Raw genomic sequence first — 24,287 nt, 5'->3', positions numbered from 1 at the left:
AATCCAAATATGTCAAATAGGTAAATAGTTACCATGAAACGCGGATGCAAAAGCCGGCAAAAACTAATAATCTTCAGTAACTTTGTTAATTAAATGTAATCAGAACTGAAATAAGTTACACATCTGAGCGTTATATTAAAAGGGAAAGTCCTAAGTTGATTAGGACGCCTCGCTTCTACCGCAATATAACTTGGTTTGATAAAAAACTTTTTTACAAAAAAATTAAACCGACTTCCCAAAACACTAAAAAGCAAAAAAAAAAACTATTTTTAGGTGCATCGGCCTAGAAGTCGGTGTCTAATGGATGTTACTAAGTTAATTTTGCCACCGACTTCTAGGCCGATGCACCTAAAAATAGTTTTTTTTTTTGCTTTTTAGTGTTTTGGGAAGTCGGTTTAATTTTTTTGTAAAAAAGTTTTTTATTTAAAGCTTTTCAGTGATACGAATAGTTGTCACTATCCATACAAGTGAGAAGTTCTCATCAATACAAAGAATATAAGTCCAAATACGAGGTATTTTACATATTCAGTTGTCGAGTTCCCTCGACTTACTTTCTCTGGTCTCCATCATCAGGTCAGCTCCAAACCTTCACTGTTGCAAAGGTCTTGTCAATACAAATAATTTAAGCCCAAACACGAGGTAGTTTATATATTCAGTTGTCGAGTTCCCTCGACCCTCTCTGGTTTCCATCATCAGATCAGCTCCAAATCTTCACAGTTGAATAGTGCTTTTAGGCGTACACCTGAGTGTCAAGTTTTTACCCTATTATGCCTACAACTTTCGAAAGTTGCCCTCGATTTCTCAGGGTTCCCATCATCAGATCCTGACCTGATGTCTATGGGACCACCTCGGGAGTATATCCTATCAAACAAAAAAAGAATCATCAAAATCGATTAATAACTGGCGGAGTAATCGCGTAACAAACATACAAAAAAAAAAAAAAAAAAAAAAAAATACGGTCGAATTGAGAACCTCCTTTTTTGAAGTCGGTTAAAAATAGAAGACCTTAATCTAGATACATTTTAAGACTACATAGACTTCCTATAAACTGCTAAAATTAAACATAACTATAAACTGTTAGTGCAGATCGGTAACTAGTAGTAGTTACGGGTATGTATTTAGGAAACTATTTTCCGTACCGGAATAAAATATAAGTAGCTTGTGTAACCCGGTGATAGACTAGCTTCAGTATTTTTAGCCTTTAACAAAGATTTAATAATCAAAAACATATCTATAATAATAGCGTTAGTTAACCATTGCAAAGATCTCAATAAAATTACGAGTATGACGTATCTTCTACATCCAGAGATAATGTTAAATCTAGCGTTTGATGAAACCCACGGAAATAGCGGCAACAATACGCCACACTCTACTTAGCTTTGAGGACGATACCATAAATCAATTGTTTATGGTTGCAGTTTACTTCAAAATTGTTGCTATTGCAACTGCAGCGTTTAAGATAGGTATAAAAATATGTTTTGTTGTTTCATATTTGTCTAGTGTTTTTAGGGTTCCGTACCCGAAATATTAAATGGGATCTTATCTCTGAGACTTCACTGTCAGTCTATCACTAGGCCCTAGGCTGTATCTCATGAACCGTGGTATTGAGACAGCTGAAATTTTTCACATTATTCGCGGTTTGCTAGATCCACTAGATCTCATTAGGGCAGTATTTTTACACCTACCTAAATATAATAAGCAAGTCACTATTCCTTGTTTGTTACAGCGATGAAAATGCCTACAAATAACACCAGTGTTGGGGTAACGAGGTGGTTAAAACTCTGCCGTCACTATGGTCAACTCCCGCTTTTTTTGTCAGAGGATTCCGAGAGGTGCCGACCTCAGACATTTATGTTCCTAAAACGATTTAAAATCGCACACAGTTGCACAATCTGTGTACCGTGTATGAAGCCTAATGAAATGAGCCCTAGATGCGGTCCACCTGCATCACATTACCTACGTGGATTATATGGAAACTGACCCGATTATATTACACTTTCGCGGTATCAACTTATATGCCACTTTCTTTGTGGGCACACTATTTATAGATTAGTAGTGAAATGGTGCATTGTGCCAGAAGGTCCAGGGTCAAGCAATAATAAAGAAAATTAATTTCTATTGTATTTTATTTTGCCAATGCTGCATCCCGAATATAGCCTATGTTACTCGGGAAGAGTGTCGCTTTAAAACAGTGAAATAACATTTCAAACCAGTTCAATAGTTTCGGAGCCTTTAGGAAACAAACAAACAACAAAATGTGTCTCTTCAATATATTGGTAGGTGCCCATAGAAGTATATATGATCCATGTCTCAATGTGTACCAAACATTTACCTAATTAAATCGATTCAGTAGTTTTAGCCTGACAGCCGAACAGACAGACAGACAGACAAAATTAATTTTAGTTTCACTAGGAAGTTTATTAGACGCATTTTTAATGCGTAATGAACTCTGCTTTAAAACATTATATAAGTACAAATTATAGTGGAAATGGAAAAAGGAGTCTGATTATACAATTGTGATCCGTTTATCGAACTTTTTGATTCACAAACTTTATGGTCGGCACTACAGTATGACTGCAATATCTCAGTATTTCCTGACTAATTTCATGGTCTGCTACCTGAGTTCTTTGCTATTGTTTTACAGAAACTAATGAGCTTATTTCCTCATCTGCCGAGATATTATAGTAGGTAACTATCGTATGCCTCTTACGTTATCTTCCTATAACAATGTGGTATGTTGCCCTATTGGTAGACTGTCGAAACAGACAAGACTTACCGTGGATTTTATGAAATATGATGCTTAGATTTTCGTATTTTTTACTAAGGAGCCTGAGGGAAGGTACACGTTGTTCCTGATTAGGATAGAGGATTTAAAAGAGTATTATGTACTTAATTAAAATAATATACTCTCTCTGTTGTTGTATCTATATTTAAACCGCGTCACGAGAATGTTTTTTTAATAGAGACTTCCTTTAAGATACATATAAATAAACAACTTTTCTTATTTCAATGGAGATAAGAAGGTACTTTAATCATAGATTAAGATCCTAGCGTGAGAATGTGAACATGCCTAAAAAGAAATTCCTATTTACGCGCGAAAATGACAACCTAACACATTGTTATACTTTCCTACGGAGATCATTATCAAAATGGCGGCTAAAAAACAACAATTAAAGAATGACATAACTAATATAATAGTTATACTATTCACTTAAAACACTTATTTACAAACAACCGTGCGAAAAAGTTGATGTAACTTTTTAATTACAGTGTGCCCAGTATAAATTGAGCTGTCAAATCAAGTGTCAAAATACAGCCGTACAGTTCAAATTTTTGTAGGAGCGTGGTAGTAACCGGTTTGTGAATGTTTGAAAGTAATACTCTAGTATTATGTCAGATAATATAATCTGAGATGCGTATTGATTAAAATTGTTTTGGAGGTCGTTAACATAGATTTTTAGTGGCCTACTCTTAATGCCGCAATGAGATAAATACTCAAGTAACACATCCAGAGGGAACTATATTTCTGTTTAACTACTTAGTTTCATCAAAATCCGTTCAGTAACTACCTAAACTATTCGCGAAGCACCCTATTATACTTAGCAAAATTTCGCCTTCATAATGTTATTGTGACAAGGTTTTCAGCTAGGTAGTAGAATCGAATTACATACCTACCACTAATCCGTTCTCAGGCACGTCATTCAGGGAACATTTTTGCAAATTTCGACTGTGTTTGATAGTCCAGTCTAGAACCATAAGTATGAATGTATAATGTTACAAATTGTCAGCTTAGCGTTTTCTCCTTCGTGGCTTAGCGTAACAGAAAATTGCAGCTATCATATATAGCCATTATTGGACACAGCAAATCCCGGCTCTAAAGGGCTCCTGGCTCCTCGCTCCTGCATGCATCGATCGAACGAAAAAAAACGCATAATTACCCTACACGTGAGACTTCAAATACCTAGGCTAGGTAATTAGATTATTTTCAGAGCGGCAAAGTTACTTGAACAAGAACTGTTGATATATTCCCCAAAAAATATAAACAATTGTTTCAGTTATTTATATAATATCTGTATTGTATGTTTACTGGTTCTAAATAGTAAGGCTTTATTTACACAGGCTTATATATAAAACCTAAAAGATTACTCCACAAAGTTAGCAACAAAATTCACTTCACACGTGTCTGTGAAACACCTAAGATTGTATGGACACTTAACATACTTATATTTCGTAAGACTACACTGATGTTACCATTAAATTTCATTATAGAATTAAATAAAAAAACAAGTTGATAATGCATGGATTTTGGTGGTCAGAAATATGTCTGCTTAGCTTCTATTCAAGTATAGAGGGGTCGGCTTCCAGTCTAACCAGGTGCACTTAAGGAGTATTTTATACTGAGTAACTCCCTATGTGACTTTTCTGGGTTCTGTCTACACAAAAGGACTACCAAAAATTATGATCGATCAGCCCGGCTGTTACTTTGCCAAGATCTTCTCTGCCACACAAACTGTCATCTACACTTCAATTATTTAATTACAAAACCTACTTCTAACTTGTTTATAAATCTACCTTAGTAGGAACTCACACTTTAAGCATCGTCGACGTCCACATAATATTGCAAGCTATCTATCTAAGTGCAAAGTCTTGCAGAAACTACATAATATAATGAGCTATGCAAACGAGTTTTCGAGCTGCAATGACGGGTCAACGCATCTTGCAATGTGCATGTGTTAAGTACTGAAGTGTGCTTGAAATCTAAGATAAATTCCGCAATTGTTTTGCTCGTAGACGTCATTATGAAATGACATATTGGCAAAGCTGTCATTTGTTTGCTTAACTATGTGTAAACTGGCATTTCTGTAGTAATCTGCTCGTTCTTTCTTTTCTTCTTTCGTATATGAATTCCATTACGCGGAGGAACTAGTAAGATTACCCATCCTCAAACTGACCGAGGAAAGCGATAATAACATTTTCCCTACTTCCTTACAAATTGTAGGTAATATTCCAAAATGCAAAAGTAGCTTTGTCTATCGGGCCGTCACGCTAAAACTACTGATCCAACTTAAGTATAGGTTACCTACACATACACATTTAGTCTAGATCCCAAGTAAGAGATTTTTTCCAGATTACGAATAGGGGCTCTTCCTGGACACGAGTGAAGCCGTGAGGAACAGCAAGTATTAATACCAGCTAACACCTCTAGTAAGTTGTACTTAATAGTGTGTAATCAACTTTTTGTGCATGACGTAAGTAAAGCCGCAAGCGAAAGTAAGTGGAGCGATTAGGTATGTTCTATGAATTGAAAGATTAGCCATGGAATTCGAGAGGTTTAACGTGATGGTCTTTTTGCTCTATAGCCATACACTATATAGCTTCCGCCAGCGGTTTCACCAGCGTATACGGCCCTTGGATATTGTAGCGTGCTTTCAAATAAAACTGTCTTAGCATTCCTTAATAAATGGAAATATTTTATCAAATGTATCAATGTTTTGTTCTCCTGTTCTCCTTCAGGGATGGTTTCATTATGACGGAAAATGCGTCGTATCGGAAATGTATGATTGACGCACTATATAACGCTTCAACGGCTAGGTTAGAAACACAAAACAGACAAATATATAGGTTAGCTACCTATATTTGTCTGTTTTGACATAACGCGACACATGTTCCGTCTTATTACTTTCCATTTTGTGTTTAGCGCCGAATTAAGATTAGTTTTCAAATGGGTATTCGCATCAGCTTGTGATAGAATACTTATTTGGCCTTCCAAAGAAGATGCCTTCCTAAATACGGAACAAGCAGTCTACATTGTACATATACTACTTACTGTACTTAAAAACTCATTTAAGTATCATATAACATCTAATATTTCAAACGCCCACCCTTCACCACTTCTTAACATTTTTGCTAACAAAAAGTGGCACAACAAAGTCAGCAACATGTCGGTCGGCCATAAATAATCTGTCAGTTATCTCTTTCATAAATAGGCTTTAGATAATTAGCCGGTTAGAACATTTAACTAACCGGAACCGCCAGAGCCCACAACTCTCTGTGCGAAAAAGTCTGCCTATTTAGACGAGGCAATACAAGAAATATCTAATGGCAGCTTACAAATGCATTTTCGATTTCATCGTTACACAGAAGCACAATCTTGACTTAAGTATTACATATGTGCATGTATGTAATACTTACTGAGTATGATTGGAGTACAAATGGCACAGGGGCGGATCCAGCCATCCTTCAAAAACGTTGAGCGCACATCCAAATGATATGGTTGAAAAATCTCAATTTTCATTCAAAAATTCAGGGGATTGCGTGCATTGGATAGTAAATAAGGAAAATACATGAAAAGACAAATAAGAGTGACATCACAACTAAATAAGAGCTGTGTGCCCATAGTCCGTCGCTGCTTTGGTAAACGGAAATACACATTAATGGCGGATCCACATTTTTAAATCATCTAAGCTGGTGCGAACTCGCCTACACACATCTGTGCATCAAGTAATTAGGAGCGGCGTTCGATCCACGATTATCTCTGGTCGATTACGTCACAGCGCGGCGATCACGTAGAAAGTAAACGTAGGGCTGCCTATGACTTGTTAAGTCGAGTTTCAGATTAGATTTTACTGTGAAGATAACTTATTGTTTATGTTTATGTAGATCTTAAAGTTGGTTTTAGAGATAGGTACAACAGGCAATATTGTAAAAAAACATTCTACCTACTTCGTTATAACTTGCAACAATGCGCGTTGACTTGCCTGCCAAGAGTGAACATCAATTCACCACCTCAGAGACTGAAATTTCCCTTATGAAAATGCGAAAGCAAATAAAAACCAGAAACAACTAAGGACGAATACTAAAAATATATTTTAAATACCTACATAACACAAAGGCAAAGGTTTCTATCGATACCTCTTCAAAAACTGTAGGTAAGTCACAGCCCTATAACTCATAATAATAAAGGGAGCACATATGAGATTGTCTACATAAGCGAGTACATAAGGGAAGTACATAAGTAAGAGAGTCCGTTAGAGCCAAAGGTTCATAAAAAATAATATAATATCAACGCGTGCACCGGCAGTTAAGATTCCTGCCGACCGCTTATTCTAAAATTCCAAGCTTATTTCCTGCATGCATACGACGTACATTGACAATTAAGTAAAAACTTGTTACAAATGCTCCGTAGTTATTTTGTTCTTAGAGAGTTTAAACAACCGGGTATGCCATAATACCGTGACCCTCATGCTCGCATGTACTCATACTCACTCAACCTACATTGTGTGTAAATATTTTTTCATTTTAATAAACAAAATTTAAAAATTGCTTTTTATAATGATGTGATCCAAAAAACATGAGTAAGCTATCTCTATTTGTTGCATTACCTCACACGTAAATTGGCATACTCTTTCGGAGAAATATGTGCTCAAGGCGGATCCGATTGGTTAAATGATCTAAGCGTTCAGTTATTTTTGTTTGATTGGTTATATAATGAACATCCAACAATGAATGTCCCTTGCCGAAACAGAGTTAAGCATGTCCAGGGTTGTCTCGGAACTTATTAAATTTCCGAGGCAAGGACACGCGGGTCAGCGCTGAAAACCAGCGCTGTTGTCTCGTGCCTGCGTGCGCGAGGCACAGCATTTATGCTGAGCGCTGTCCCTTTTTCGCAAGGTGGCGCAAATGCAGCGTATTTACTAAATGTTTGTTGGTTCTGTAATTAGTTTTATTTGTTTTATTGCTTTTGCGTCGTTTGCGTTAATAAATGGTTTTTCTTTCTTTCTTTCTTTCTTCTTTCAACATCGTGAATTAAATTATTCATGCGAACTTAGATGTGTATTGCATGAATCGAATTTGGTATTATGACAATAGGAATAACAATACGCTTTGGTTGTTTCCGGTAGGTAGGTATTTCTAATGAGAATGTTGTATCGAATGGTCGTTTTGTATGATAGGCAAGTTACCACGCACTTTCATCATGAGCCTGCTAGCCTATCAGGAACTTATCTGACAGAGAAATTATAACTATTGGTTTCACAGGTGTGCGTTCGCGCAGCGGAATGTTGTTGAATTTAAAGATTTTAATTATGCAGATAATTAGTGTATGACGTCCTATAATTGTGTGTGGTAAAAAAAAATGTGTATGCAGCCATTGTGGAGAAATTCACCAAAAACTGATTCCGCTGGACGAACGTTGTCCTGACGGAACTTTTTTTAATCCATAGACTTTAGAAGAAAAGAGATGTGTCCAAAAATTTGTGTGTATTTGTGTATAATTATTTATGTATGAATGAAATCAGTGCATGTATAAACTTCGGAGAAATTCAATTTTCCGCTACACGGACGTTTGGCCATTAGCTAGTTTTCATATAAAGCGCTTACATAGAGAGCTGTAGATTTTTACATACGTTGTTTTGAATTTGTTTATATTTGTTTAAAAAACAGATTCAGAAAATGTCGTAGGGTTTAAAAGATAAAAATATAAACGTAAAATACACTTATTAGGTCTTAGTTCTTAAAGTATGCAGTTTGGGGAAAACGGGAAAACGTGAAAATATAGATTTTCACGTTATCACACAAACCTTGTAAGTGTCTGCAACATATTGCCAAGTATCAATGATATTCCGTTAGTAATTAAAAAGTTATAGGATAATTTACCATGAATAGATCACTGTTTACAAAGCAGTCGAATATCACGACGTTCTAAAGGAATTGTATGGTAAAATGTATGCCAATAATTTGTTTAACAATTGTGTTATCACCTGTACCAATTCAATACCGGTATTATAATGTAAATTTTGGGATGTTACCTAAATATATTGCACGGCCGCTTTTTTGTAGCTATCCGAACTTGGTCGGATTATGTAGGTTTTCGATGCTTCATCAGTATTATAATTGTATTTCTTTAATTACTGAATTTAATGACATGAAATTTTGCAAGTGAATAGTTGAATGATTAAACAAATTATTGGCATACATTTTACCATACAATTCCTTTAGAACGTCGTGATATTCGACTGCTTTGTAAACAGTGATCTATTCATGGTAAATTATCCTATAACTTTTTAATTACTAACGGAATATCATTGATACTTGGCAATATATTGCAGACACTTACAAGGTTTGTGTAAACGTGAAAATCTATACCCCAAACTGCATACTTTAAGAACTAAGACCTAATAAGTGTATTTTACGTTTATATTTTATCTTTTAAACCTTACGACTTTTTCTAAATCTGTTTTTTAAACAAATATAAACAAATTCAAAACAACGTATGTAAAAATCTACAGCTCTCTATGTAAGCGCTTTATATGAAAACTAGCTAATGGCCAAACGTTCGCGTAGCGGAAACTTGAATTTCTCCGAAGTTTATGCATGCACTGATTTTATTCATACACTAGCTTCTGCCCGCGACTTCGTACGCGGATCCTGTCCCTTATGCCAGCGACTACGGGGTCAGCAAAATCAAAGATCTGAATAGTCTGATATTGAATTTTAAGGGCCCGTTGACTTGAAAACAACGGAATAGGCATAACCATTAGAAACGTTCCATATATTAAATTTTTGTACTTTAACGGCAAAAGCACAGCAGACTAAACAAAACGCTGAGAACTGAACCGCAATAGACGTGACCATAGGGATAAAAGTAGTGATTCTAATTAGTCCGCATTTAAGTTGTGTGGGGCAAAAATATTACACGTATTATTACCTAAAGAAACATTAAATAGATGACAAAGTCGTGGTGACTTAGTGGAAGTCGTGGTGGTTTAGTGGGTAGAGAACCAATCTCTCAAGTATGAGCGTGTGTCTTTGATTCCAGGTCTGGCAAGTGCCTGCCAATGCAACTTTTCTAAGTTCGTATGTACTTTCTACGTATATTTTGGATACCAATGACCGTTATTTGGAGGGGATGTTAAACTGTAGGTTCCGGCTATCATTGAACATTCTTGGCAGTCGTTATGGGTAGTGAGTCTTACCAAGGGGTGTTGGGTTGAGCGGGTAACCGGGTTATGGAGGTCAGATAGGCAGTCGCTCCTTGTAAAACACTGGTACTCAGTTGCATCGTGACTGGAAGTCAACCCTAACATAATTGGGACAAAGGCTCTTGAGATAATAACGACAATAATAATGAGATATAGGCACCGCAGGACATCTGAGGCTGATGACGGGGAGTAGCGACCCCGCGGGGCTATATATACTGAGTTCTCCAGGGAGAGTATACTGTCCCCCCATCTCCGGCCGGTCGGAGTGAACCATGACGTGGGTAGGTCTCACGCCTCTGGCTTGGCTTGGCCGTCCAGAGTGGAGTCGCTAGAGCAGGATTAGTAGCCCTGCTCGGAGGGTAGGTGCGTAATCTGCGTTTAAAGTCCGCCGAGGTATCCTCACCCTTCAGCCGCTCATGTCCCTGTTGCCCTCTTGTTGCTATTCAGTGACTGGTTCCCGGGGGCCCAGTAAGTGAGGTGGCGAGTCTCCGCCTGCCATTTTTACATGTAGCTAATAAATTGTCATCCACTAACATCCCATCACAATAGCCCAATTAGTTTTCCTCCATAGTTAGCAATAGTTTAGCACAGAACCGGGGATTGTCTTTTTTTAACGACGTCCACCGGGGATTGTCCTTGAGTTCATTTCTATAGTGTATAAAGGGATAATTGACGGTTTTGTGTCACCATTTCATTAAAGTTGTCTCAAAAGGGCTTCAGCGTGTTGGCTTCGGCCCCACGTTTGCCTCCCAAAAATTCGAAACTCTGTAGTCCCGAGGTCTGGAAGAGACATACAAAATAATAATGAGATATAACGCAACAAAGTCGGAGAGTGGGGGCTCGTGACGCCACGTCTAGGTATGTAAAATTTGTACTAAGCAGTGACTTAACACAAAATTCAAGCGTGTTATATCTACGTTATTATTTGTTTGTGAGAAGGAGAAAAGAAAAAATACGTGTCCATTATTTTAAGGTTATCTAAAAGACGGACTAATTACTTTTTTTGATTCACCATACCTATTTCATAACATTTATTTCTATACATTTCAAGTGTAGTATTGCTCTTGAAGTTCCACATCAGGTGTTCCAGATCTTCGATGTTTATACGTCAACAGAGAGTGCTTATCAGATTAACAACTTTTGCTAAAACGTCATACCTCTATATGCTAAAGTCTGGCTGGGCCCCTGGAGTTCCACATCAGGTGTTTTAGATCTTCAATTTGTATAAGTCAATAGAAAGTGCTTATCAAATTGAACAACTTTTGCTAAAACGTCATATCTGTATATGGTACAGAGAAGCTGGGCTCCTGGGGTTCCACATCAGGTGTTCCAGATCTTAAAATTTATTATAGTAAGTTCAACTCAGTCGTGCGCGCGGCCTTATGTGTGGGTAACCCTTGTACATATACAGTGACTTTGTGTGCGTGACAAGAGGTACAGTCGGGTACAAATACAGTTATTTAGGGGTTGTATACGGCTGTTTAAAGAAAAACGTTATTACGTAATTTAATGTTTATTTATTTATAATGATTCTGAATCGCTACTTGAAAAATCAAATGATGAATTTTCGGATTCGCTACTCTTCAAGGTGAATTATAAATTCTGACTCCATGTCAAAATGTCTATAGTATTCTTCTTTTTTCTTTTGTACATGTCGACAAGTATTATACCACATCCCTTCATCAATTTGACTTAAACGTTAATTTATGAGTTTCATTATTTCCGTCTTATTTTGGTCGACATTATGCGAAGCAATATTATTTTTTAAAATTCCCCACACATTTTGTTTACATTATTATACTAGATTATACGTTTTTTGTGTGATCAAGTGGAGATCAAAGGGGGAGGCCTATGTTCAGCAATGGACGTCCTATGGCTGAGATGATGATGATGATGATGATGATACGTTTTTTTACATTCTTAGTCCACACTTTTATTTATTGTCCGCGTACCCCGAGCTAGAAAATATGTAAGGAGTATTTAATTCATCTTAGATATTTCACCTCATTTATTTCTTAGATATTGTCAATGTCAATTTGATAAGACGTATGAGAAAATAATGAAAAACTATATTTAGGTAATAATAAAAAGCTTTGAATGTTGTTTAATTTTTTGAAACGCTTTACCTGACTCCTTAATAATTTCTTCGTGAATAACTAGTATTTTCGTAAACGACTGTACCCATAACAAAAAGCGATAAGAACACGTCATCCTCGGACGACGTCACTGTCACACGAATGAAAGTTGTATATTTACAAGCCAACGCACACATAGGGCCGCGCGCAAATCTGAGTTGAACTATCTATATCTCAGCTGAAAATGCTCATCACATGAAACAATTTTTGCCATGGCACCATTTTTGTATCTCTTATAGTTTTGTTGGTCTGTTCGAGTTCTGCATCAGGTCTTCAAGTCAGTCAAGAAAAAATCATTGAAATCCGTTCAGTAGTTCGGAAGATTAGCGTGTACAAACAAACAGACATACAGACATACAGACAAACAGACAGGATTTTTTTTTTGGATTTGTGCTCCATTACTGTTTCTAAACCCCACCCAATTATTATTTTTTTAATATATTCAATGTACAGACACAGTTTTTTTACAGATTTATTATATGTATAGATAAACAAGTATACACAAATACACACACATTTTTGGACACATCTCTTTTCTTCTAAAGTCTATGGATTAAAAAAAGTTCCGCCAGGACAACGTTCGTAAAGCGGAATCAGTTTTTGGTGAATTTCTCCACAATGACTGCATACACAATTTTTTTTTACCATACACAATTATAGGACGTCATACACTAATTATCTGCATAATTAAAATCTTTAAATTCAAGAACATTCCGCTGCGCGAACGCACACGTTTCACAGATCTCGGATAGCAATATCTGGCGGAAATTATAATCAGAATATGTATATATCGGCAGATAACATAACCATTGAATAACAAACTGTCACTATCGGTAACCAGTCAAACCGGTCCTTAATATTTTAACTACCTTCTTGATAATCTTAACCCTTCTAAACCTTAAGATACTCAAACAATCTGCTAAACTTCCCTCATTTGCTTACGGAACACATATTCAGTAATCAAAACAGTCTCAAACGATCCCAATCTTAATATTGATTGAATCGAAGTTTCCTAGCGTACTAAAGTTATTTTATAACGTAACGCAATGTAATGTATGTTCCTGTATGTTACGCAATATCGATTAATGTGTGTTTATAGAGGTCGATGATCGATCAATCTCCGACAGGCGTCGATAAAACCATTAAGTAAGCGTACTTTTATTTTTATTCTATCATGCGTAGAAGAATCTGCGTCAAAATGTATCTACATGCATTTTTTAACGAACGGTAAAGAGGCGGTAGAAAAGGATAGCAAGTGTTTTAAATGATTTTCTTTCTAGTGCTGCCAGTTTTTAATTTCACAAGTTTTCTTACGTAGAGGAAATGCTTTTTTAAAGGTTATGTTAAAGGGATCATTAATGATTAATGAAACGGAAACATCTTATTGAATACGTTTTATTATTAAATCATTATCAGTAGTGACATTCGAACACACTCCTAACTAAAACATTTGTACACAAAGCTATAAGCTTATCATTCGCTCACTCATTCACTTGTTACTTAGCGTAACTTAGTCATTACAAAACTTACAATTACTTACTAACCCCCGATTTATTTTATTGTATACCTAAAATAACTAAACTTAAAGTCACCTCCGTGCCTTATGTAGTATTTCAAAAACAATACTCCCAAACATTTGGGCATAATCTATTGAGTGAAAATGACAACACATATTGAAATGAATCAGATTACTATTAACGATGTTAACTAAACATACAACTTAAAATGCAAATAATATCTACTTACATAGCAATAACTTCTGATGTTTGAACATGAGCAAAGTCTTTGACAATATTCTCCGACATCGTAATTTTTACAATTGTAACACTAAATTAAAGATAAATCTCATGAAGTGAGATGATGAATTGATTTTGACTTGAAATAGGTATTTAGACAATATGTTGTCGTTGTACTGAGTATAGTACTATGAGATGTTTATATACATAGCTTTGCTAACCCCAATGCATGAGACTCCACTCGTTGTCAAAAACTATCACACACAAAGATACAACAACAAAAATAAAAAAACAAAAATGTCAATTCAGACATGACTGAAAGAAGTTTTGGCGAAAATATATTAAAACTTTTTTAACCGTGATAATAAACCTTATTACATACGAGTCAATTCATTACTTTGTCTTATCACGTCGATTGCACGAAAATATAATAAAACAACAAATTGCAAGACAACTAAATATAACATTGATGAATAATCTGATCGTTTTTTTAACTGACCGCTGTCAACACTGACAGCTGTCAACTGCGTACCCCTATATTCGGTTTGTTTGACGACAATGCAAAGGCGAAATAAAAACAAAACCTATGTTATGTACACTCATAGACATAATATTAGTAAACAGGACTGCGCATATAAACCCAAAAAACGAGCCGAGTGAAACAGTTAGTACGGAGGCTGTCTGTCCCTTTCTAATAGGGTGACTATGAGATTAAGCTATGTGAGACAAATCCGAATTTGCTAAGATTATTAAACACAGATTAGTATTGAAGTTTTAACTTACGCAGTTTGTGACCTTAAGATACTAATAAAGGCTTTTAATAATTAGCGGAAATTAGCAGTATAAAAGCAGGAAGATTCGAAGTGAAGACTGTTTTTTTTTGTATTTCTACTTCATATATAGACTGCTGAGCCATTTATGGCGCCTTTCTTCATTTTTTGGGAAGCTATAACAATAGTACAACAGTTTTAAAATCCATCACCCATATTTTCACTCATTACAAGAATGGGCGACCTAGTTGTTTGGTTTACGAAAATGTTATTATTAGCTAACCTGTGGAACGATATATTGCAACCACCATAGGATTCACTTTTACAAGTATAAATGCAACACTTTTTCACCATTTAAATAGTTTAAATTGATTTAATACAAAAAATATAAACAAAATTTTAAATGCTGATTACGCGCCAAGAATGTTCAGGGTTACCGCTAGAAAATAAAAAAAAGCAAAATAAAAATTTATGTTGTTTATGTTTTAATAATAAATACGAATAAATTAATGCGATTGCTATTAATTTGTTGACTTACAATTGTTAAAATAAGATAAAAATATAAGTGATTCAATTGTTTTTGGGAAGACAAAACTTTTGATCACAACATTTTTTTATGCTGGCAAGGTGTTAGAAAGAGACAAACAGCCTCCGTTCGAACTATCCCTCTCGGCTCGGATTTGCCTCTGTGTATTATGCAACCAATTTAGTACCTTATTGCGTTAGAATAGAGTTCATTTTCGTAAATATATATTTTGAGCGTGCGCAATCTTGTTTAGTAATATTATATCTATGTGTACACTACAGGTTTAGAGGACCTAAACTGGCCCATTCTTAACATTAAATCGTTTCCCAATATGAGTCAGGCACTGACCGAAAAACGTATAAAACCACTCATAAATAACAGAACAGTTTGTAGTTTATTCGAGAAATTAATGCAATTCTAGATACTTATATGATACGGTAGTATAAGTAATATTTTGTAAGGGGTTGTTTATGTCTAGATATATTTACAAGTGGCAAAATACTTCGTTTATTTATTTTGGTATCACCTAAATACTGTAGGAATATGTATCACTATACGTTGCGTTGTAAACTAGTAATCTAGCGTTTTGTCTAATTATTATCAAAAGCTCCACTAATTGTTGGCAACCAATGCGACTACAGAATTATTCAACTGCATATTTGACCTTTGCAACGTCGATATGTTTGGGATTCTAAGGCTGCCCGCCAACGTCCGATTATAATCGGTGACCGATTTTTTGTAGGACTAAAATAGACTACTGAACAACTGATAGCAATAGTGCAACGCACGTCCGACAAAAAGTTCAGGTAATCCTAATAAGAACGTCCTACAAAAAATCAGTTCGATTATTTGTCCTACAAAAGTCTGACTTTGGCGGACAGCCTAAAGATCTCTTCCGACGACATAATAAAATGTGAAAAATATTTTTGTGATAACTTTTAATTCGAATACGAACTTAACTAGACTCCTCTTTATATTGAGCATTAACTGTATGATACACATTCGCGATATAAATTTTATTGTAATATTTTGCAAAAATCTCTTTGTGATCTCAAATAATTGTGTGCAGTCATGCTTTTAGTTAATCAGTGAAGATAACGATACTTTTACCTAACCGTGTGTCGTTTATAATTTTGCAACAATTAAATATTATTAATTATATGTAATACATGCACATATATAGACATCACGTTACAATTCTGTAAACGAAATAAAGTGCATCTTATAAAGATGTAAAAACAGTTTTACCTAATAAGTAAATTAATTTGCCGAATCACTTTTCGATCGACAAATTCGTGTGTCTATCGACAGAATTCTTATTGCTTTTTCAACGTGAAATATCTCCCTGCTAGAGGAAAGAACTAGTGACTTTTAGAGTAAAGATTTCCTCCAAATATTACCTCTTTTCTACTTGTGGAAGTCATTCAATTATTTTTTCAACGGAATTTCTCTTTATTGTTAACTTTTCACCTATGAAACTGTCTTTAATACAAAAACTAATTTGCAATGCATACAGTAAAAAGGCTGTAGATGTACACACTCACGGATGAAGGAAAGATGAGCGGAGGTGCTATAACACAGGTAGGTCAGGGGCCTTTTTGTACTTCAAATACAGACGGTGGGAGTGTCAATTTTCTGTTATGACATCTCCGCTCGTCATTTTGTCCTCCATGGGTACATGCTACGTGTATACAGGAATATATTCGTGGTCAATAGAGATGTTTGTTTGTGTCGTGTATAGAGTACCGGCGGTGACGTCACGCGCGGTACTGCTGAGGAGAGTGGATCACTTCTTGTCGTTTCCGGCGACCGCGTTATTGGCGTTGTTTGCGTTCGCGCCGCCGTAGTTCTGCAAACAAAAACATCTTACGTTAGCGATCTTTTTCCCCTTTCTAAAGGACCATTTCGCATAGATACAAAAGGCTTAAAGCCTCCTTCTCCCAGGTTCCTAACTACATTAATATCAATATTAATTAAATTAAATTCTGGGTACTAAAATGCGTGACTTTTCTGATACACTACAAATATTCTAGAGACAAAAGTTTAGTGTGTGCAGTATGTTTTACTTCTTTATATGCTAATGGCTGAACGGATTTTGTCGAAAATCGGCAGTCATATTTATACGTCAGACTGGTTGCAAGGAGTTCCTGCAAGAAGCTGTTGAAGCCACTAGCCACCCACTGCTAGCTTGTGGAAGCTATAAAAGACTCAAATATAATTGCAAAGTTTAGTTACCTGATAGTATTGCGCCCACGCTTGTTGCGCTTCCTGGGAGTTGCCAGCCTGATTACCTTGTTGATACTGAAACAAAAATTTAATTATAAGTAAGATGTGGTTAAGAAGAAGAAGAAGATGTGGTACTGCTGTAGATGTCGTTTTGCGGGATTGCGGTTGGAATTTTGATCAATTCCATGTTGTGAAGTTTATATGTTGGTGTTAAGAGAAAGATAGAAATGTTGTATAAAATAAGAGTTCTTATATCGTATACGCATAGCATATGCGGCACGACTCAGAAGGAATGGTTTGGTCAGCTTGTTAAATAACTCTCATGTTCATACTCTTCCCTTGCGTGTTACAGTAGATTTCACGTAGCGACTTGCGCGGTGTTAGAAGCCAGTGGTCATTAAGAAAAGCCAATTAAGAAAGACCAATGCTTCAAGCTGCAATTTGACAGTAAGTGTATAGCATGACATACCCCGGGCCAGCCGGCCTGCTGCTGCTGCCACTGCTGCCACTGGTACCACTGCTGCGCGGTGTAGTTGGCGGGCCACTGCTGCTGGCCGGGTTTGCCGCCGGCCTGGGTGCCGCCGGCTTGGGCTCCCTGCTGTTGTTGTTGCTGCTGCTGCTGCGGGTTCCAGTTGCCCCAGTTACCCCAGTTGCCCCAGCCTGAGAGGAGAAAGAGAGAAATTACATAAAAAAGAAGCGTAAATTTAATACTACTTCTTATGCTGATCATAACAGAATCATTGCCATCGGCCAAATCTCATCGTCGTCACAGCCTAAAAGAATCCACCGCTGGATCAAAACCTCTTTGCGCTGCCACGGGGCAGATGTCTTTACTTCGTAACAGTAAGCGCTTGTTTCTATCACACATCGAACACGCAATCATGTGGCCAAACATATTTTCGTCATACGGTCTAGTAGATGGATATGAATTTATCCGACTTCTTGGATACTGAATAATCAAGCAGATTGTCAAATTTACTCTCGGCACAAAACACAAGAACATATTTCTCGACAGTTATTGCAAGATTTGCACAAGTGAAATCCACTGATTTTCTAAGTAAAGACTATTATTGAATCCGCAATGTACTGACGTCGTGATTTCTTAGACTAAATGATATATTACCTTGATTTTGATTCCAGTTGCCCCATCCTCCCCATCCGCCGGCCCATTGGTTCCATCCTTGTTGATTCTGTTGGTTCTGATTCTGGTTTTGATTTGGTCCATCCTGGGAATAAATGTATTGTTATAACCTGATATGACATCACTCACAAGTGGGAACTGAATATATTATTTAGTTGCTTCTCTATGGAGGAGTCTTGTGATGGTCTCTGGCCACCAAAGTACCGATTTAGATGCTTGCCATTTAAAGCTCACACAACGGATACCATTAGACACAGATTACTTCATATTTGTTTCGTCAAATGATAGTGTCTACTTTATGAGGTGTAGAGGTGTGTGTGTTGATCAAATCCTGATCCATTTGTACTAGTTTATTATTGTAATTTGTTTTGAAATTTTGGCGGTATTATCACTTTACCATGCAGATCTATAATGGCCACATAACTTTCCTCAAAAGACAGACATTTTATTTTTTTGCGGCATTATCATCCTCCGAGCTTCTTTTCCCAACTAAGTTGGGATCGGCTTCCAGTCTAACCGAATTTAGCTGAGTTCCAGTGTTTTACAAAGAGCGACTGGATATCTGACCTCCTCAACCCAATACCCCTAGGTAAGACTGGTTGTCAGACATACAGACAATGTGCCATCCACAACACAAGTCACACTTTGTATACTTAGGAAGTAAATACAAACTTAGAAAAGTTGCACTGATTAATGGTACTTATGTCCTCACACTCGATATTTTTATTTTCCTTTAAAAGTAGTGTCCATGAAGTTTCTTGCCGTTTCTTCTCCATGAGACCAACTCTTTGGAACCGAGCAATAGTTTAACGTTTCGAAAGGACCTTTATAGCCCTATTTGAAATGAAAAAGTTTGAGTTTATGTTTGATAGGTTGGTTCTTTACCCACTAGACCACCACGACTTTTTAATAATACTATGCATTCACCTTCTGGTTGGGCTGCGCGTTCCTGGCATGCGGCGGCTGGCCGGGCCGCGCGGGCTGCATGGCGCCGCGGTTGCCCATCTGCCCGCCGCGCTGCCATGATCCAGCACCACCCACGTTGTTACCACCGCCTGAGACACAAAATATTCATAAAAACAATTCTTTCAACACGTGTGCGTGGTAATTAAGCTGAAAGCTGCTCTGTGTGCTACTTAGAGATAATGTGGCATTGTAATGCTGAAAGATGTTACTTTTCAATCAGCAGCTAACTTCTTTCTAAGGAAGAAATTGCGGTTTGACATATTTTCTATGTAGAAACGCTATAAAACATATTCTTTAGGTAAAAGTTATTTAGCGATTGAAAAATCAGCCTTCAGTTGATAGACAGGTTATGTCAAACATATTCTTTTGGAAATATATATTTTCTTCGTTTTTAATATTGACTAGCTGTTTCTCGAAGCTTCAAACGCACTCTACTCTTGTACATGGATTAAAATATAGTCGTTACATTACTCTGTAAAAAAAATATAGTCTGCCCGTGATTATGTCCGACCCGACGTAAAAACTTACCAGGTTGATGGTGTCGCTTGTCAGGCCTATCGTTGGGTCGGTGGTGTCGGTCACGGGAGAACCTGTCGCCGCCGCCGCCCGCCGGAGCCCCGCCGCGGCCGCCGCGGTCCGGCCGCCCTGAGCCGCCGCGACCGCGACCACCACCGGCACGGTTGAAGTCGTTGCTATAAACACGAAAAATATATTTATAATTCCTCATATCTATAATTTAAAATTGAGATGTAGAGAGAGAGAGACAATCAGAGAATTTGAGTTTTTTTTTTACTATATTGAAAACTTTAAACACATTTACTTTATACTTCTTGAGATGATCAATATTAACCTACAACTGTTCCAAAGCTAGTAAGTAACGCTTAATGCAACTGCTGTGCACGGGATCTCAAGTTCTATTCCCGTGTCGTGTCGAAATAGTTTTGTGTATTTTTGATGCCTTTATAAAGAACACTAATAATAAATCCAGCTTGTGATCTCTCTCCGTCGTGTCGGATTACCGTCCTATCGGACTATGAGAGTGAAGGAATGGGAAGTGCACCTTTGTCTCCATAAATGCTTGTTAACGTTCATGTTCTTGCTTGTTCACTGTAATATGTTCTGCGCAGCTGGCTGATTCCTTAAATAAGAACAGCCGTTGAGACAATCGGCTCGAATAATATAACTTACTCGTATCTGTTAGGTGGCGGCGGGCCCTGCGGCCAGGGCCGGTCAAACCTCGCGGGTGGAGGCGCGGGCGGCCGCGAGTCGCGCGGGCCCCAGCGCGAGCCGCGCGTGCTGCCGCCCCATCTGCTGCCGCCGCTGCCGCTGCTGCCGCCCCAACGGTCTTCTGCAAATTATATGCCACATGTATTCACATATCTAGTAAAGTTCTGTGAAAGAAAAGTCGTGTTCGTTGAGACCTAAAAGTGCGATCAAACTGTGTGGTAAACTTTGTCTAATGTGATCGGGGATTGTGCATGCTCAAACCCGTCATTTGTCCTGTGGTGATCGCGCTTTCAGGTTTTGAAGTCCGCATCAAAAGGTTCGGATGTGCGCGCGCTATTGGGTAGGTGGTTGTGCTCGCATGGCAAATAGCTACACAAATAAATGGACTTCACCGTGTGTTGTTTACACATACATTTTGGCAAATGATCGTAGACCCATTTATCGCGACTTTATCCGGAACGTCAATTAATTTTATACCTTTAAAGGCCATGAGTATCGACACAGCCAAAAGATGCTAGACGTGATAGTCGTCCAACCATACCACTTTTTCAAACTACCAACTACTACCAACAACAACAACTACCATGTAAATCTGCTTTAGTATAGCAATGCTAGCTTTCGCAGAACCGTTTTACTTATTTTTTATTGGACATCCATATCTTCGAGGGATATAGGCCTCTCTATACATAATTATAATATCTTAATGTACTGTGGACGAATATACTGAGAACACGATTTTCTATTTACATCCTGACTTGTTAAAACTACAAAACGAGTATGAAAACTATGTCTCCAGTGGTCTCGGATTTCTGTCGCATCGGACTATGAGAGTGAAGGAATAGTGAGTGCACCTGTGTCTGCATAAATGCTTGTGCACACAGACTGTCTATATGTCCTGCGCAGTTGGCTGATCTCCTTACATGAGAACCGCCGACAATCGGCTAGGAGTACATCATCATTAAAGCTATGTACTCACCCCTGCTATCTCCTCGCGTGAAGTCCCTGCGTCTATCGTCCCTGGGATGTCGCTTGTCGCCGGAGCGGTGTCGCTTGGGCGGCGGCGCGTCGCGGGTCGCTGACCTGTCGCGTCGCTCGCGTTCCCGCACCACTCCAGCCGCCTTGGCCTCCTTGTGGAAGCCCTCCACGATGAGCTTGGCTTGCTCCGCGTCCAGCTCGGGGTACAGCACCTCGTCTAGCCACGAGCACTTCTCGGGCAGCGAGAAGTTGGCTAGAGACAGAGAGCGGTGTGAGCGGAGGCAACAGCAGGCGCGAGGCGGTGCGGGAGAGGCGGAACCAACCTTTCATGTCCACAATGGCCCCGTCGGGCACTTCCTTGCCGTCGGCCTCCTCGCGCCGTTTCTGCCGGTCGCGGTACGTCTCGTCGTCGGTCACGATCACGACCGCGACCCGCCGGTACCCGTCGAATTCCCTCAACTTGCGCCTCTGGGCCGACGGATATACATTCGTCTGTTTTTACCCAATGCGATATCGAAACCGCGGTCGCGAATTACGTCGGTCGCCGTCGTCGAGTCCAGCGGAGATTATGATGTGGAGCAAAACATTCTGATTATAGACAGTGGCGGATATCCAGCGGTGGCTTTGTACGTAAACGCTTTGTGGCAGTTCACCTAGAACAAGCTCAATAGAGATCCCATTCGCGGTATCGCGTGACCGCCCACGTGCACCGCTCCCGCGGCACTTACCTGAGCGGCGTCGCGGAAGCGGTCACGCTACACATGTTACACTACCTTATACATAGGACGTACCTTATGAGGATGCGGAGATATATAGATGGCTTACGAAGCTAGATAGGCGCTATATGATTTGGCATACATAAAGGTTCCGTGTAGTACAATGAACAAAGAAAGGGGCTCGGACGGTATCGCGGGGAATCGTGTTCGATCTCGATTGTTCCTGAATTAAGTGTGGCTGCCAAGTGATGGGAGTTTAGTATAAAATTGGAGTGAGGCTCACCTGGTCGAGGATAAAATTCCGTTTGCGTCCCTTGGCGATTTCCAACAACTTAAGCACGCATTTAGCGCACTTGGACACCATAGCGTCCCAGCGGGCCTCGTAGCTGGCGCGGAAGGGCTTACAGTCCACCTGACGACGACACACGATACAGTACGGGAGCGAGGCAGAGCTGCGCTTACGCTAAGTAAATAGGTTATTGTGATACCAGGGAGTCTCCTTGGTGACTCGGGACTCGTATACGTACGTCCTCTTCAGTCGCCGATCCACTGGTATCATATTAACTACACTGCTATGCTGACCGCTAAAGGTCAATGACATGGTTTGTTAAAATGTTTTGTTTATAAATGTTGCTCATATTGAACCCTGTTGAAAATACAGACGAACATTAGTTATCAATGTTTACAGTTGAGCTGGTCTTTCTTTTGCTCATACCTCTCAAAATCGCTGGAAAGGAATCATTTATTAGTTCATGTGGAGTTTCGTGTCGTGTGGTGTAACATAATGTTTGTGTATGTCCAAAAAAATATATAAATAATTTTCTAGAACTTAGATACTTTGAGGTACTGCGATATTCGTGTTTCAATTTCACATTCGCTATATTCATACGCCTTTCATATAAAATGTCACACAATTTCTTACTAACTGTCATACTTTGGGCGATATTGCTAGACATGAAATAAAATTATTAGCTAGAGGCTACTCGCGCAAGACAAGAATTATAATGCTTAGAATAAACTTACTTTGTTCTCCTATACTTACCTCTCTGTGAATAAAAACGGTGGTCAGAAAGCATAACTTGTGTGATGATATTTCCTTAATTATTTGACTATTTTCTTATAAAATATTTTTCGAAGGATCGTGGACGCTTAACTTAAAGAACAGACAGTAAAAACAAAAAAGTGGTAAAATGAGCAAAATCTGAGAGAAAATATCGCAATAACTCAAAGACGGTTTTCAAATATCGCGATACAGTAAAACAACGTTTGGAATAATATTGTGTAATGTGGAATGGACTGGGAAGGAAAAATTGAGTAAATAGGATAATATGGAAAAAATAAAGATATAACAGCGAAAGATAGTTTCAAAAGGGTATTTAGGCGTTATAAAGGGTGTCATGTGAGCGTGTCCTTTTAGAAACATTATAGATAGAGGGTGTAAGTAAATAGGAGACTTAAAGACCAATTTTGTAAGGGCATTATACAGGGTGTTGTTAAAGGATCATGCAGGATATTATACAGGGTGTTTGTAGGACATTATACAGGGTGTTTGTAGGACATTATACATGCTGTTTGTAAGACATTATACAGGCTGTTCTGTAGGACATTATACAGGGTGATTTGTAGGAAAATATACAGGTTGTCTGTAGTATATCTGTTGTGTACGTCCGTGTAGAGTGTAACAAGACGATGGGAGATCAAGCGTACCTTCATGCGGTCGAAGAGTGCCCCGGTGGAGAGGATGTTGTAGCGGCGCTGTGGGTGGGCGGCCGCGTGCTGCTTGGCCCAGTACGTCTTGCCCGACCCCGGCATGCCTACCATGAGGATCACCTGAGGAAACAAGCAAAGATATAGCAGATGAACCAGAAATAATGTTACATCTACTGTTA

At 38.3% G+C, this 24,287-nt stretch overlaps 1 protein-coding gene and 1 long non-coding RNA gene across 3 annotated transcripts in view; one reads left to right on the top strand and one right to left on the bottom strand.

Annotated features, from left to right (window-relative positions):
- Window positions 1–996: 996 nt before the first annotated feature.
- On the top strand, window positions 997–2,116 carry LOC124643069. Its single transcript, XR_006985867.1, has 2 exons — window positions 997–1,463; window positions 1,727–2,116. It is a non-coding gene; the product is annotated as an uncharacterized LOC124643069 (long non-coding RNA).
- Window positions 2,117–13,494: 11,378 nt separating this feature from the next.
- LOC124642914 (heterogeneous nuclear ribonucleoprotein U-like protein 1) overlaps window positions 13,495–24,287 on the bottom strand; it is a 35,455-nt gene continuing 24,662 nt past the window's right edge. For both annotated transcript variants that reach the window (XM_047181667.1, XM_047181668.1), the window contains 12 exons: window positions 24,106–24,228; window positions 22,682–22,810; window positions 22,006–22,174; window positions 21,684–21,935; window positions 20,669–20,828; window positions 20,009–20,172; window positions 19,442–19,569; window positions 18,497–18,599; window positions 17,843–18,033; window positions 17,383–17,448; window positions 15,425–16,996; window positions 13,495–14,451 (listed from right to left, as the gene is read on the bottom strand). In XM_047181667.1, coding sequence (XP_047037623.1) covers window positions 16,934–16,996; window positions 17,383–17,448; window positions 17,843–18,033; window positions 18,497–18,599; window positions 19,442–19,569; window positions 20,009–20,172; window positions 20,669–20,828; window positions 21,684–21,935; window positions 22,006–22,174; window positions 22,682–22,810; window positions 24,106–24,228 — 1,548 coding nt within the window. In that variant the 3' untranslated portion in view covers window positions 13,495–14,451; window positions 15,425–16,933. The remainder of the gene's footprint in view (window positions 14,452–15,424; window positions 16,997–17,382; window positions 17,449–17,842; window positions 18,034–18,496; window positions 18,600–19,441; window positions 19,570–20,008; window positions 20,173–20,668; window positions 20,829–21,683; window positions 21,936–22,005; window positions 22,175–22,681; window positions 22,811–24,105; window positions 24,229–24,287) is intronic.

Source organism: Helicoverpa zea, chromosome 26 (genome assembly GCF_022581195.2).
Source record: "Helicoverpa zea isolate HzStark_Cry1AcR chromosome 26, ilHelZeax1.1, whole genome shotgun sequence".
In the NCBI taxonomy this organism is placed as follows: domain Eukaryota; kingdom Metazoa; phylum Arthropoda; class Insecta; order Lepidoptera; family Noctuidae; genus Helicoverpa; species Helicoverpa zea.
Note: the sequence above shows the minus strand (reverse complement) of the source record. Positions and strands in the feature narration are given on the sequence as shown.